General features: G+C 41.9%; 1 protein-coding gene across 1 annotated transcript in view; it reads left to right on the top strand.

The window, feature by feature from the left end:
- The window catches only part of arb2a (ARB2 cotranscriptional regulator A), a 153,775-nt gene that overhangs the window by 65,606 nt on the left and 72,884 nt on the right, over positions 1-15,285 (top strand). The window contains exon 8 of the mRNA XM_080499527.1: positions 5,836-5,955. Within this exon, the coding sequence (XP_080355653.1) occupies positions 5,836-5,955 (120 nt within the window). The remainder of the gene's footprint in view (positions 1-5,835; positions 5,956-15,285) is intronic.

The raw sequence follows: 15,285 nt of genomic DNA, 5'->3' as shown, positions 1-15,285 counted from the left end.
GGGTCGCGATGAAGCTTTGACCTGTGCGTACGTGTATCCATCTGTATGAACTCGCTCATCATGTTAAAGACCACTGTACATGTTCTTTGTGGCGCGTGGCAACCTCGGGCATACCTTGTGTTACAATTCAGCACAATGACTGAGAGTCTTTGACTCCTCAAAGTTTTAAAGAGGAGTGTGCATGTTGGATTTTTGTGCTTCATGGTGTGTGCGAGCATGTCTGGGTATGTGTTATGTGTAGTACGCGCGACTTGTGCATGCACACAGACCTGTGTATCTGCGTGTTTGCTCAAGGCAGAACCAGTGTAGCTGGTCTCAGATCCCTGCTCCCAATCTTCTAGTCAGGTCAACCATCAAACACATCCATCCTGCCCTCCCTCACACCTCCCCACCCACTGAGCCCCCTGTCTCTTTCTCTCTTTCTCTCTCTCTCTGTCTCTCTCTCTCTGCACACAACACTGTTGTGGATACAGTCTGACCTGAAACACACACACACACACACACACACACACACACACACACACACACACACACACACACACACACACACACACACACACACACACACACACACGCACACACACACCCACACACAGAGTTACGCACACATACACGCGCAGAGCACCTCAGGGTCATCCTGGAACAAACACAGCCTTGTCTGCCTGCCCGCTCTCCTTTGCCTTATGTCAATTAATGACTCGCAGTAATTTCACCTGACAATCCAGGCGGCAGCGCGAGGCTAGCCGAGATGTCACAGCGATGACCTTTCTGGCCCGCAGACGCTCTTTTCTAATAAAGAATCTCACAAACCCACAGCAACTTCCTTTGTACTTTGTTAATGAGTTATTGATTTGAAACAATGCCCTGGCAAATATTGTCAGAGCAGACTGACCCTGCCAAGGTCAGGCTATTTTATTGTATACAGTCTGCGCACGCTAATCTGCACGTGGGATGACATATAGTTTTGCTCCTTTCCCTTTCACTCTCTCTCTCTCTCTCTCTCTCTCTCTCTCTCTCTCACTCTCTTCCTCTCACTCACTTTTCTCAGTTTTTACAGACTATATACTCTCATTGGAAAGTCACATAGTACACCTATAGATACCATTTTCTCCCTCTCTTGTTCTCCCTCCCTCCCCTTCCTTTTCACCATACACACACACGCACACACACACACGCACACACAAACACTAACACTCTTTCCCCCCTCTTGTTAGTCTTGCACACGTTTTTCACCTTATTCTCTCTTTTCCCTGTCTCTTTCTCACATCATTATATTCCCAACTCTCCATAGGTACTATACCTGCTAATTACCCACAATGCCACAGTCATTATTTTCCCATCTCTGCCGCTAATTTGCTCCATACCTTCCTTTCCCCCACCCTTGCAGACCCATCAGCTCCCAGACAGCTTCCCGCTCACCTCAGCTCTCTGTCTGCCTTTAAAGAGAGTAAAGAGTGAAACAAATACGAGAGGAGAAAAAAAATGGAAAGAGATGGCAAAGGACTACACGTCCTAGGCATTTATTAGAATACAATTGCAAACAGGTGTCGTAGAGTCCACTTTTTAATTGTGTGCACAGAGACATGTACGCAATCATGCACACACACGTACAAACACAAGCTAACTCATTCTAATAACCTCCTTGCTAATACCAAACATGTAATTACCTACATTGCTTATTTAATATTTAATCATTAGGCCAAATGAAAACAACCCTGTTCAGTTCTGAGCTGGACATATTAAAGACTGTAATGACTGGAGCTGCAGGTGGGTCTGCTCAGTGTGTGGCCCTGAGAGCACGAGGGGACTGAGGGATTGAGAGATCGCTCAGCCGCTCTTTTTTTTTCCCACCGAGTGTGTGTTTGCGTACGAAAGGAAGTGTGTGTGAGCCAGACGAGAGCGAGGGAGCTCCTGTGTAATTCGAGTAATTTGTTTCGAACTCTTCCTTTGCAGGAAGGGAACATTGGAATAATATTGTTGTCGAGCGTGTGTTTGTATTACTTCAGATTTCTACGAGAGCTCTCGCTCGGAACACCTTGAAATACTTATTGACATTTTTGCAAGATTGGAACCAGCACTGCCCAAGTAAAACAGTCCAAACCCAATAAAGTTGTTTGGGGATTCCGTGACACTATCCTGACACTTCTGGCTGCCACTGAAAGCTTTCTGAGTGTTAAAAGTATAATGGCTCAAATCCACAGGATTCCTTCCGGTCCACACTGTTCAGCCACTTTCTACTAGGCAACTTCAACTTCCCTCAGACTTTTTCTGAAATGTTCTGCCTTTTAGCCGACTTAAAAAGGAGGAGCAGAAGGGAGGAGCAAGGAAACTTGCAGTGGTTGTTTGTCAGAGTGTGTTGATGTTGTTAGATTCATTGTTTCCTGTGTTGGTCAGACTCTGGGTTTATGTTGGCTTTGGAGCTGTTATTCTGGCTGCAGCATTCTCCTCTCCTCTTTCTCTCTTCTCCCTGCTTCTCATTACAGTGAATAAACAGAGCAGGTTTTGGACCGGACAAGAGAGCATGTGTGCAAATGTTCGTGCATGGACGAGTACACATTTATAATGTGGACATGTGAGTCCATGCAATTAAGTGTTGCTTTTGACGATTCTAAATTTTGATGTACAGTAAGTAATGGAAAGGACTAAATTGAAACAATTCTATGCAATTTGAAAGCACCCATTCAACAAGTACCAACAGTTGGAACCACTTTTGGAACAGAAGTGGGGGAAATGGTTATGCATGTTTCACTGTAGCTTGTCTAGCAGTTATAATGATGATGTGATTTATTACAGAAAATTGTTCTGTGGTTTGAGATGGTTTGAGACCTAAAAACGTCTTTATGATGAAGTTTTCATTATAAAGACGTTTTTAGGTCAGTCAAGTCACTGCAGCTATCGACGTACAGTTTGTATAATGTATATTGAGAGATATAAAGCCGAGATGTTTGGCTCCTTCCTTTCCACTACAGTGGTTCTAAACCGGGTGTCTGGGACCTCCTCAGGTAGATGTTTGCTCAGAAAATGTCAGATTTGATTGGCACACCAAAAAACATGCCCAATGTTATGTCGTTTTGTAACCTTGAGGGAGTCCACCAGATGACTTTCAAATTTAGAGCTAAAAGAGCCTTTTAAATGGTGCTGTAGAGTCTTTTTTTCCCCCCTCTCTACCAGTTACTTCGAGATATACAGTACAGTGCTACTTCCTCTATGGTGATTAAGGCTCACTCTATTTTGTTTACCTCTTTTGTTTCCTTTTGATAATAGTTAGCTGTCAGGATGTGGAGGGTGGTCGGGAGACTGCCTCAGATGCAGACTTGTATGTTCTCTGAGGGGATAGTATGGCTGCTTATACATTTGGTAAACACACACAAACACTGCACGCACCCACAAATGTCCCTTGACAGTCATGGCTGAAGGATGCTGGCAACAGGTGCGCAGCTGGGATACAGTGACAGTACTGGCAGATGCAAACACACACACACACACACACACACACACACACACACACACACAAACAAACACAAACAGTGTGGGGAAACTGGAAAAATAAATAAATAAGCATCGATACTTGGATTTGGTGACAGGAAGCCTGTCTCACAGGGCAGTGTGCTCCACTGCAGCGAATTAACCCCAAGAAATAATTGCAGCAATATGCAAATGTTGTTTAGATAATTCACTACACTGCCATGCCAAGTAGTCAGTCATGCTGATGCTGTTGTTGCTGCTGCTGCTGTTGTTGCGGATGAAGTTAGTTGATAGAAGTAGTTGCACATCACCACACCTTGTCTTCATTAAGAAATAATTTGGTCTTCTTTTTTTTTAATTAACCACATAAAACACTTGTTTTCACATAGGTTTGAAGAAAAAAAAACATGAATTATGACATGTTGCTACGTGATATAAGCAACGATGAGCATATTTGTAAAGTAAATGCAGCAAGCACAGCAACAATCATTGCCTAATGTCAGCCATTGTCATGAAAGGGTGGGCGGAGAGTTAGACCAAATAGGAATTTGAAGAAGAACGGGTGGCATCAGAGGAGGAGAAAAGAAGAAAGAAGAGAGGGAAGGAGTGAGGAAGGGAGCCAGGTTAATGAAATGGGCTTCACAGATGAAGGGTGACATGGTGAAGGAGAGAGGAGGGAGACTTCAAAGTACTTTGATGTCACAGCCTTTCAGACAGGCAACTCGGCTTCAGCCAGCCTTTACACACATGCCAGATACCACACACACTCATGTACACACACACACACACACACACACACACACACACACACACACACACACACACACACACACACACACACACACACACACACACACACTCACACACACACACACACACACGTATACTCACGTGCACACAAGCAAATGCGCAGTACTGATGGCAGTAGGGCAGGGCAGAGCGAAGTTGCCTGCTCTTGCATCACACTCTGTGAATGGAGGTTGGTGCTGACACTACAACCCCCTCATGCTAATCTAGCGCAAACACAAACACCCTGACAGGTTAATTTACCTCGAGACAAACATAGCAACAAAAACACACATCAGCACATCATCAAATAGTACAAGCACACACCGACTTGTACACACAGATGCGTGCAAACGAAAACATCACATAAAAGCACGAGCTGGCTCACTTATCCATTGAAAGTCAAATTTAGACCTCCTTTTCTATAAATGTTCTATGTGTTGTACATTGCATTTTCAGTTAGCAGTTTTATCTTATTATGTCTTTGTAAAATGCATGTGCATGAATTAAATCCAGGCAGGTTTAACATTAGTCCGCTCCCCTGTCCTTTACTTTAAATCACTAATTATTTGTTTTGATTCACATTGAACACTTTGACACTCAATTAACAGATGAGGTTCCATTCTCCGCAGGCCATATGTTTGTTTTTCTGAGCTAGTATTCCTATAGGTATATGTACGCTAATTAGGGCAAATACTGTATGTGTACATGTTTGTGTTTCGGTATCATGTTCACATCAAGTATGGCTACAATATGGTGTTGTGATGAGATCTACAATACAGGTGTTTCCAGTCAACAAGGTTCCATGTGTTGTATTTCCCCCTGTGGGAGTGTGTTGTTGATTTCTATTGTGAACCAGACAGTTTGATAGGAAATCAAAGACCAGAATCAATGTCACAAGTTCATTAACGGTTGCCCTTTTCTCGCCTGTACTTTTACCATTGTTCTTTCCAGACCTGAATAAGCACCTACATCTCAGGTTAATTAAACACGTCTTCTCGTGACATGTTTCCGGACATGTGTGTGCACAAGCGTTTCCATGCAGATGAGAGGGTGACAACATTCGTAGACGTTTTCAATTGTGATTTTGTGAACATGCAGCACTGTGCCGAAATGTGTTTGTGTGAGTGTTTTGTCTATGCATGTGTATGCCCCTCGATTGTTTTTCCTTTGACCTTCCTCGAGTGTCTTCCCATTATGCTTTTACTGGTGTTTAGATGGGCCATCGATTCGGCGACGGGGTACAAATTAAGATTTAAATGTTACGTCATCCTGCCTATTGAGTTCTACATTTAGGGCATTTGCAATATGCAAGACTTATTGATCTGCTGATGTGTGGCTCTTTGTAGAAATCACCTCAGGCAATCACCACTTTTTGTGTGTTTCTGTCTTTTTCGCTGGCCTCCGAGTACGGGTTTTGAGGCTGGAGCATTAAAGCATCAATAGAGTTTAATAACTCTATTGATGCTCTATTTCTATTGGCTGGATTCATCTTAAATGGTTTATAGTTACACGACTTAGCAGCTTTCAAGAGTGCCAGTTCTCATTGGGTTTAATTTTTGTTTTGGTTTTTTTTTGTTGCAGGAAAACGGTTCATCTGAGGAACACATACTGTATGTGTGGGACCACTTTGTGTCCAAAGCTGCAGCCAAGAATGTCTTCATCGTGGCCCACAGCTATGGAGGGCTGTCTTTCGTTGAGCTGGTGAGTCTTTAAGTTTTCCACTTGTCCCCTCTACCTCCCACCAACAAAAAGACACACAATGCAGTCCTGTCAATGCAATCACCGTCATACATGTATAAGTAGAGAAACCTACATTTTTCAACTTGCAAACTGAATTTCTAACTGATAACTGACACATACGAGCATTTATACATATAAACAATACTATTAGTATGCAAAAGCGACATATTTTCTAAGACACACATTTTTATATATATATATATATATATATATATATATATATATATATATATATTTGTAAACATGCGGCACAGTACTGGCATGGGCGACCTGAGTTATACTGAAACCAGAGTGATGGTGTGTGAAACACAGTAGAACAATTGCAAATAAAATACATTCAGTTGCTTTAAGAAAGAACGGCTTCTGTAAACAATCTGGTTCATCCTTGTCCTTGGGCACTATCCACCTCCTCTGCACATCAGGAACAGGAGAAAAAGAGGGAAAAGAATAAGGTTGATTGGAGGAATGAAGGGATGGCAGTGCAGCGATGGAGTTGCTGTTAAACCAGATGAGCTGCAATGCAGGCTGATCTCTCATTCTTAAGAAAGAGACAGTGGATTGCTGGAAAGATGGCGGAAAGGAAGTGATTTGACAGAATTAATGGTGCACAGGGGATGGTGAAAAAAATGTTTGGCTAGCTTTTTGGCTTTATAACCCTACTCCTCAGCTAAATGAGCCTACAGTGTGTCTTTTGCAGGTTATATGAAGGCTTCTGAAGTCAATGTTTTATTATCTAGTTTTTGGTTTGAAACGAGTGTCCAGGGAGATTCTGCAACTCATATTGATCATTGCCACCTTTTTTTCCCCCCAGAATATTATTTTAGAGTCACAGTGTGGTTGTGGATATAGTGTACTATATAGACATGTATATTTGTACATCGAACTAAGTACTGGAGGCACACAATGCCATCTTATCTTGATACACAAGCTTTTGTTAGTTAGTTTGTTTCATTGGTAAGCACTTAATTTATTAGATACACAAAATGACCTGCATAAGAAAAGAACAAAAACTAATTTACTGTGTACTTCATGTGATTGAAATGTGTTAAAATTGCAGATGTTTGGCTTTGTGGCCTTTATCTTTACTTCTTTACAAAGTTTCAATCCTTGAATGATAATTTGGTAATTGTACTGATGGTTGAGAACACATCAAACGCTCCTAAGTCAGACAGTATTCAAGTTGCGTGGATGAGAGGGCTGTGAGTGGCAGAATTTTTTTATTTTTTTTCTAATGGCTGCTGAAATTGTTTGTATGTTGCTTGGCTCTGTGCCAAAATAATTTTTCCACAACCTGTGTTGTGTTTCAGAGGACTGCACTGTATGCAGCTCTGTTAGCCAACACATTAGGGGAGTTGTGTTTGCAAGCTGCTGTATGATCTGAGAGCTGGGTTACATCGCTCGTCAGCTGGTTTCTTGATCTGTAGAATCTACTGCTAGATCTTTTAGGGCACACCTCTTTTCTTTTCTTAGGATCGGGAGTAGGCAGGAGGCAGCGCAATGAGTAAACTGCTAGTGAGGGATTAAAGGTGGGCACTTGTCCCACTGGTGTTTTCAGGAATATTTTATTTTCTTTCTTTTTTCACCTACTCTCTTTTTGTTTCGTATTTTGTAATTTTAATTTGGCTGCTAAATATTCATGTGGTGTTTTGTCCGTGACAGCTTCACAATCTCCAGGGCTTTCTCGCTGTGTGGCGAAGACTAGCTATTCTCGCTATTTGTGGCTTTTCTGTCTCTCTGTGTTTCCTTCTTCTTCTTCTCTCCCTATCGCTCTTTCTCTATCGCTCTCTCTATCTCACTCTCTTTCTCTCTCTGCCTCTTTGTGTGTAAAGGCCTCAATCAGGTTCTAACTGCTTTCTTTTATGAGATGTCCTTGTCATGTGAAAACCCTCTTAGAAACCTGCATATACAGTATGTGCATATATAAACACATTGAATATGCTGGAAGCTGTATGGGGGAAAAATAGCATCAAAACGGTGATTTGAAAGACCCGTGCGTTCATTTCTGGTGACAGGGTGTTCGAAAATGTCCTTGTCGAGTTTCCCTTGAGACCATCCATGCCTCTGTTGTCTGTCAGTGTCAAAACTCCTTCACCTCCTGCTTGCAACCTGACAATAATACAAACACAGTTATAGATGCACATACACTTATGTTTCTTGTTTGTATCTCTCAATCACCCACCTGTATCCATCAGGAACTCTCAAACGAGACAAGAAGCTGAAGTCACTTGTACCTTGTCACTTTGAAGAAAGTCTTCATGTATATATTTTTTCCACTGGACATTGTGTTGGTCATTTATTGTTGACAGTATTGTGAATTTGATGAAAAATGTACTCGAACTTCTCTCCACTCTCCACAAATCCACATTACAGGAATATCATGCGAATGTATAGCTGTGATTCAAAATAGCCACTATTGCATTTCTATTCTCGTTAGTGCTGCACACTCCCTCAGCCCTAAGTATACGCACAGATACATACGCACACGCACGCACACACACACACACTCACACACAGAGTCTACTTAATTGAGGAGAAAGTGGTCCAGTGGGATGGGATGGGAGGTGTGTGCACGCGAGCTGGAGAGTGGAGCCTTGCGGGATGAACCATTTGACACATGAGAAGACCCAGAGAAAACAAGCTGTCTGTGGGTTAATTACTACTCCCCTTTGCAGTTAATAAATACATTTCTGATCAAGCACATCAAAAAAAAAAGGGTCCGCCATTAATTTCAGCTGCTCACTCCCCTCACTGCGGAGCATGTTAGCCCCTGTTTAGAGCGCTCAAGTGTTTCAATGCAATTTGATTCTTTTAAAACACTTCACAGTGTGTACTGACTAATTATAGAAACATCAAAGAGTAACTAACTGGCTTTGAATGAGTGCGCAAGAGAGAACGAGAGGCTTGCGCTGCAGGGGAGGCTGCTCACTTCTTCACTTCGCCCCCACCTCCTTAACCCCCTTTCCACTGCACATCACTCTTGGCGATCACAGAATTTATCCATCCATCCTTCTCTGTTCACTGTTTAACCTCTCTGTTTCACTCCATAACTCTCCAGCCTCCTCTGGCATATGCTTTTGTGCTCGGCAAATTTATTCCACATTGCTTCTTCTCCTTTTTTGTCTTCTTCCTCTTCTCACCCCTCCACTTTATAGCTTCAACAAAACATGGATCATGGACTCTCAGTTGCCTTACTAAAATTTCTTTTTTAACAATATAAACTCTTTCTCGTCCTCCTCTGTCTCCCTCGCCATTATACTCCCAAAACTCACGCATTAAGTGGCAACACCGATTTGGGTTCCCATTTATTAACTTCACCTAAGGAGAAAACCTCACGATCCAGAGACCGAGGATGAGGGAGAGGCGATGGAGACGTACAGAATGAGGGCCCTGCATCCATCTCTCACTTCGCTCCGTTTGTCTTTTCATCTTTCTGCATTGCCAGGAGTTAGGGGGTGGACATGTAAGTGTAAGTGGTAGTGGTTGTGTTGAGGAAGAGTTGTCTAACCCGCTCTAACCTTCCAGCTCACAGAGTGAAAAAGGAGCACTCTTATTGGATAGGACAGGGCAGCATTATATAAGGTCTTATGTAAGAATGCATCTGTCTCCCAGTACACAAATGTGTGGGTGCCAACCAGACAACCAGCCAGCCGCCACAACAGCCCCTCAAAAGCATGGCTACAGATTTTAAGTGCCCTCTGTGAACACACCACATAGATACATACAGTACATGCTTAAAGATTTCTTACTGTACATTCTGTATATGCCATCTGTTTCACCCCATAATGAATGCACCCGATCGTCTTTCTGCTATCAATGTTCGTCTGTTGATTTGAGGGAATTAGTGTTGAGGCCCGGCATAGAAAGAGCTCAGGGTGGAACGATAGATTTAGAGGTTGTTGTTTTTTTATGTCAATTTCTTTTCATGTTGAAGGACTTGATGTGCTTCAATTAACAAGTTAAAACACTTTATTATTCTGTTTCTTTGAAAAATGTCCTCTTCATTAGGTTTTCAAACAAGCTGTGCAAAGCACCAGTTTCAGTTGTTTGTAGAGCTACTCTCCAGATTTCACACCTTTTTTGATATGTTTGGTGCTCCATGTGCTGCATCTATTTTGCAGCACATCATTTGGCATCCTGAAATCAATCTTCTGCCCTGTTTCCTGTCCCCATTTCCTGCATCTTTCTTAATTCTACCTTTCCCACTTGTGGTGACCCTCAGGGCGGGTTTGATGCCAACTGTGCCCTCTGTGCAGGACTCTGGGTCTGGCCGTGGTCTGTACAGCTCCATGACTGGCATTGCAACAGCCCAGTGAACACATTGCACTGTCCAAACACTCCTGTTCTCAGTCGTTCCTTATTTCTACCTCTGTAGCACAAAACCAACAAAGCACATACAGTAGGTTGCAAAACATCCGAGAGCATGAGTGATGCTATTACAAAGCATACAGTTTGAATGAAACAATAGATACTTAGTTTTTAGTATTTTTCTGCTCATGTTTCTTTGACTGCTATTGACGTTTAAGTTCAACCTTATCCCAATTGGATCTGACCATATCCCCCAGAGCTGAATTTGTTGTCAGGAGTGTTTTGTTTGTCATCATCATGTTCATCAATAAATGTTTAGTAGGGTTGAGGTCAAGTGACTAAAGTTGACACCTTGACAATCACCTCTAGTTATTATCCCGGGTTCATCAGGTGGTTCTTACAGTACAAAGATGTTTTTGCTGTCATATGCGCCTCTCTAAATATGAGTATGAGATTCTTTCTTCGGTGTGAATGACATCAATATATGCTACATGTTCAGTCATAGCCACGTTTTAGAGCCACTGAGTTTCTTTATGGGTTCAATGTATAGTGGCATTGCAAAGTCCTCTACACACACTCCCTTTAGTCCCTTAAAATGTCTCAAACATTCAATTAGACACGTTTCTCAGTAAATTATTGAGATTTCTTCTTTTTTTTTTTAATTATTATATTTTTGCTTTCCAACACTTTTGGCATTTCACTTGTCATTTAGTAACTCTACTGGACATAAGTTTTACTGATGAGAAGCTTGCATTATTTTATCAGTAGCTAGCCATTGTTTGCATAAACTGTGCAAATATTTTAGAAAATATGCTTATTTTCCCTCAGATTGCAGTGTTAATAACACTAGTTCCAGAGTGAAAGCATTTCTTTACCGTTGTCACAGTAATGTAAAATTATTTAGTTCAGCATAAATCAATGAAATAATATATGTGATATTTTTGTGCTTAAGATGGTGTCGGTGTGAACATTTAATTTTTTCTGAAAGGCGTTTGATGCCCAACTGCTATGGAAGTATCTGGATGCCCCATTCTGCAAAAATACATGTGTTTAGTAAACATTTGAGTTGTCATAAATTATAGATAGGTTGATTTTATGATTAATCAGCTTGACAGGAAACACATTACAGTTTCTTTCTCCTTGGAATTCAATTAAATGGTGTGAAACTGAGTCTCACGTTTATGTTTAACAGATATTCTCTTTTGCCAATAGAGCAACCTTCACCTGAGATCTTCCCCACACAAACAAAAATCACTTAAATTTGTTGACAAAATCATCTGCTATGAAGTCATCCATACGAAGGTTTTCAAAATCCCCTGATCTAATGCTGTATGCACATCTTGCCCGCCTTCGAAACTCTGACTGCTAGCCCGTCTATTGCTTCTGGAGGGGATGAAGAGGTTTGTTTTTATCTCAAGGTTCTCCATAGCTGGCGGGCTTGCAAGCGGTGCGGTTGTAGTGCGGTTTCCTTCGTGCGGCTGCCTGTCTGTGTGTGTGTGTGTGTGTGTGTGGGTGGGTGGGTGTGTGTGTGTGTGTACGTGTGTGTGTGTGTGTGTGTGTGCGTGCGTGCGTGTGTGCTTGTCTGTCTGTCTGTCTGTCTGTCTGCAAGCGGATGCACATATATATCGTATGGGTCTGTGTTCACCCGATCGTGCGTGTTTGTGTGCATGCACGTACGTATATATGCGCACATTTGTGTGTGTCAGCCCTAGCCTGGAGTAGCCAGTATCGTCCTGAGCAGAGCAGCTTGGTGGAGAGCAGCTATCAGAGCCACGTTAGGGGAGGAGTGGAGGAGAGGGTGAGAGGCGATGATAAATGGCTGGGGCACACTAGCAGAAATTAGTGGAGCCGTATGCAAAGCTGTGGCGTTTTGTTTGATGTGAAACAAAAGGACCACCATGACAAAAGTGCCTGCCAGCCTGCACAGCAGGACAGCAGCCCTCAGGACATACACCGTCATCACTGACAAAAGTGTGTATGTGCATTTGCATGTGTGCACGTGTTTTGATACGCACCCGTGTGTGCATGTATGTGGTAATGCATGCATATCATGCATAGTGCTGTTTTCCAGTCCTGTCTATATTATGTATATTATCTTTCCCTGTGTTTTTGTGCCCCGCTCATAATGACAGACAATGCCTGGCCCTTTGTACACCATGAAAGGACATGGTTTCTTCCTCAGTACAGCTACAGCATATTTGCTCTATTAAGCGGCTGAAATATAGCTGTCTAATTTCTCCGTGAATGAATAGGATCTTAAAGAGCCGCTCTCCTCTTAACATAAGGATGTAAATTGAACTGTTTAAATGTCACAGCGAGCAAGCAGATTTGATTTGAATTGATTTGCTTGTTTCTGGGGGGAAAAAAGACCTCCCTTGCCAAACCTTAGCTGCGCTGGCCGCCACAGATAGACCAAGGTCTTTCTTTCCACCTCAACAACACATTGTCGGGCTCCTGAATTCTTCTATCTGCTGTGATTATGTACAAATGGCCTTCATTTGCCATCCATTTCAAAGCTGTAGTGCTGCATTGTGACTAGAGGCAGATGACGCAGACCAAATTACAGCGGGTTTGCTGCCTGAAAAGGATACTCGCACAATAGGCTTTGTGAAGTATTCCCTTCAATACGTCGCCATTATTCTCACCTTTGTTGGTGTTTCGCTTTATGTTTCAGGAGCATCTTTGGTTTTTAGATTGCATTTGTGGTATTAGAGGAGTGAGGGGTTGAAAATACTTTACTCACCTCCTGTCTCTCTCATGCTGTTCCTGCAACCAGGGAAATTGGTTTTGTGTAAGGCTCTATTTTTGTTGTCTGTTACCTTTTTGGATCGTCTTCATTAGTATTTCTTATTTTATTGTTATATAGTTGCAACACAATAACGACGTCGGAAAAATGAACACCATGTATTGATCTTGGTTAATTTTTGTGACTGTGTGTGTCGCATGGTGTATTTTATCATACATATTGTGAACTGAAGGGATGAAGAAAGGCTCCATAAATGTGCAAGTGCAGCAAGATTGGACTTGGCTGTTCCAAAATACAGAGCGGCTTCATGAAGTATCATCATGTGTCCAGTTTGCTGCGAGCGTCTATACTTTTATTCTCTTGTCACACTGCTTCTTATGCCTCACTAATCAGCAACAACTAACTGGTTCTTCTTTTCCTGCGGAGTTATTGCTTTTTTAATGAATGAAATAGATTTCACTAGTTGTGTCTCTTACATTAGATGCATTCTGTCTGTTTGCATACATTACACTTGTGCAAAACTATAGACAAGTGTTTGTATTTTCTTTGATTTTGCTGCCATTCATGCCACTTCCTAAACAACCAACTAACCTGTAACTTCATAGGCACTAATACTATTGTGATCTGCAGTTTTTCTCAGTTTCTTTAGTGATTCTTGTTGTAAATGCAGACCCTTGTGGAAGGCTGCTGCAACACAGTAAAGGCTGTCAAGAGATACTTTTTGGAAAAGTGATGTGTTCAGTGTTTTCACAGATGTTGAGTACTTCACAGTTGACACCTGTATGCCCCAGTACATTTTTTCCCCTCTCGCTTGTTTCCCTCACTTTCTGGTCCCTGGTTTGGTTATAAAGGTTATCTGAGACATAGCCAGCAACCACGGGCAATTCAAGGCATCACTTTTCTTTTCAGGTTTTTTTTTTCTCCAAATCTCAAGGATGTATGTGTATTGTTTTGATTAAATTTACCTAGAGTGCACAGAGCAGCCCAGAGGTAGACAAGGAGCTGTTGCCCTCACCTCAAGCTATAGTTCAAGTGCAGTCAATACATTTCAGGACTTCACTCCCTCAATACAATGTGTTGTGGTTTCCCTCATCAGCTCCACAATCCCCTTATTCCTAACATAGCTTTTACTTCCTTTAATACATTTCCATCTTCCCCCTTCTTTTTAGTTTTCCTCTTTTCTCACGTGTAGTAATAATTTGGTTGGTTCGAAGAGGCAAGGCAAGGCTGTTTGTTTAGCATGTCGATGCCTTCAACATAAACTCAGAGCTTCATAATGACCTGCGCAACAGCTTGAGCTCAGGGAAGCAAGCCTAATAGAGTTTGAACACCAGACCAAGGGACAGGGCTGCAGGAACAGGTTCAGAGTCGGTGAAAAGGGGGATTACTGGAGTAAAATATCAATTAAAGACACTGTAGGAAAGGCATCAAAGGGAAATTAGCTTTTAAGTCAGGCTTTAAAATTAAACAGCTCACAGCTTTTCGAGACTATGTTTTTCATTTTTACTTTGTGAGTTTATTAACTATTAGATTGTGCGGCGTGGATTTCTTCAACTTTGGTACAATACTGAGCTTGTCTGCAAGATGTCGTTCTCCACAACTTCACAACTGCTAACTCAAGAATAATGTAAAAACTGGCTTCTGTATTTTATTATGTTATTATTGTCTTTATATTTGTTTCAACACTCATTATTCTTTAACATTCTAATTTCTTATCTTTATGCAATGTGGAGCTGCTGTGATGATAGAATTATTTTGCCATGTGGGATGAATAACGTCTTATCATACCTCACTGGTGCCTTAAGGAAATAAACAAAGCAAACCAAGAATCAAGCTGTTGTTCTCATAGCATTAATGTGTGGTGAAATAGTTTGGTTTGGATGTAGCATGAGGAGTTGGATGTAGTCCAGCGTTCTACCATCTTGGGATTCAGCTAAAAACTGGAAACCTGCGAACTGTTGTTTTGTTGCAGCCCTGGTGTTGCTTTGATCATTGTCTGGTGCATTTCTATTGGCCGTTAGTAGTGTGCTCATAGCAGCACATGTTATTGTGTAATGAGATGTTGGTCATAAAATCAGGCAGTCTGTGGTCATAGGTCCATTTGAGAACCCCTCACACTGTATGACAGAAGACCACGGATTGTCAGCCATGATTGCGGTATTGCCACGATTGCCCATCTTTCATTTGTGATGGACAAAATTGCAGTGCACAGAAAAGTTGCTATTGATCCCAATGACTCC

The sequence above is a fragment of the Blennius ocellaris genome (genome assembly GCF_963422515.1).
Source record: "Blennius ocellaris genome assembly, chromosome: 7".
Classification (NCBI taxonomy): Eukaryota; Metazoa; Chordata; class Actinopteri; order Blenniiformes; family Blenniidae; genus Blennius; species Blennius ocellaris.
This window is presented reverse-complemented; position numbering and strand designations above follow the sequence as displayed.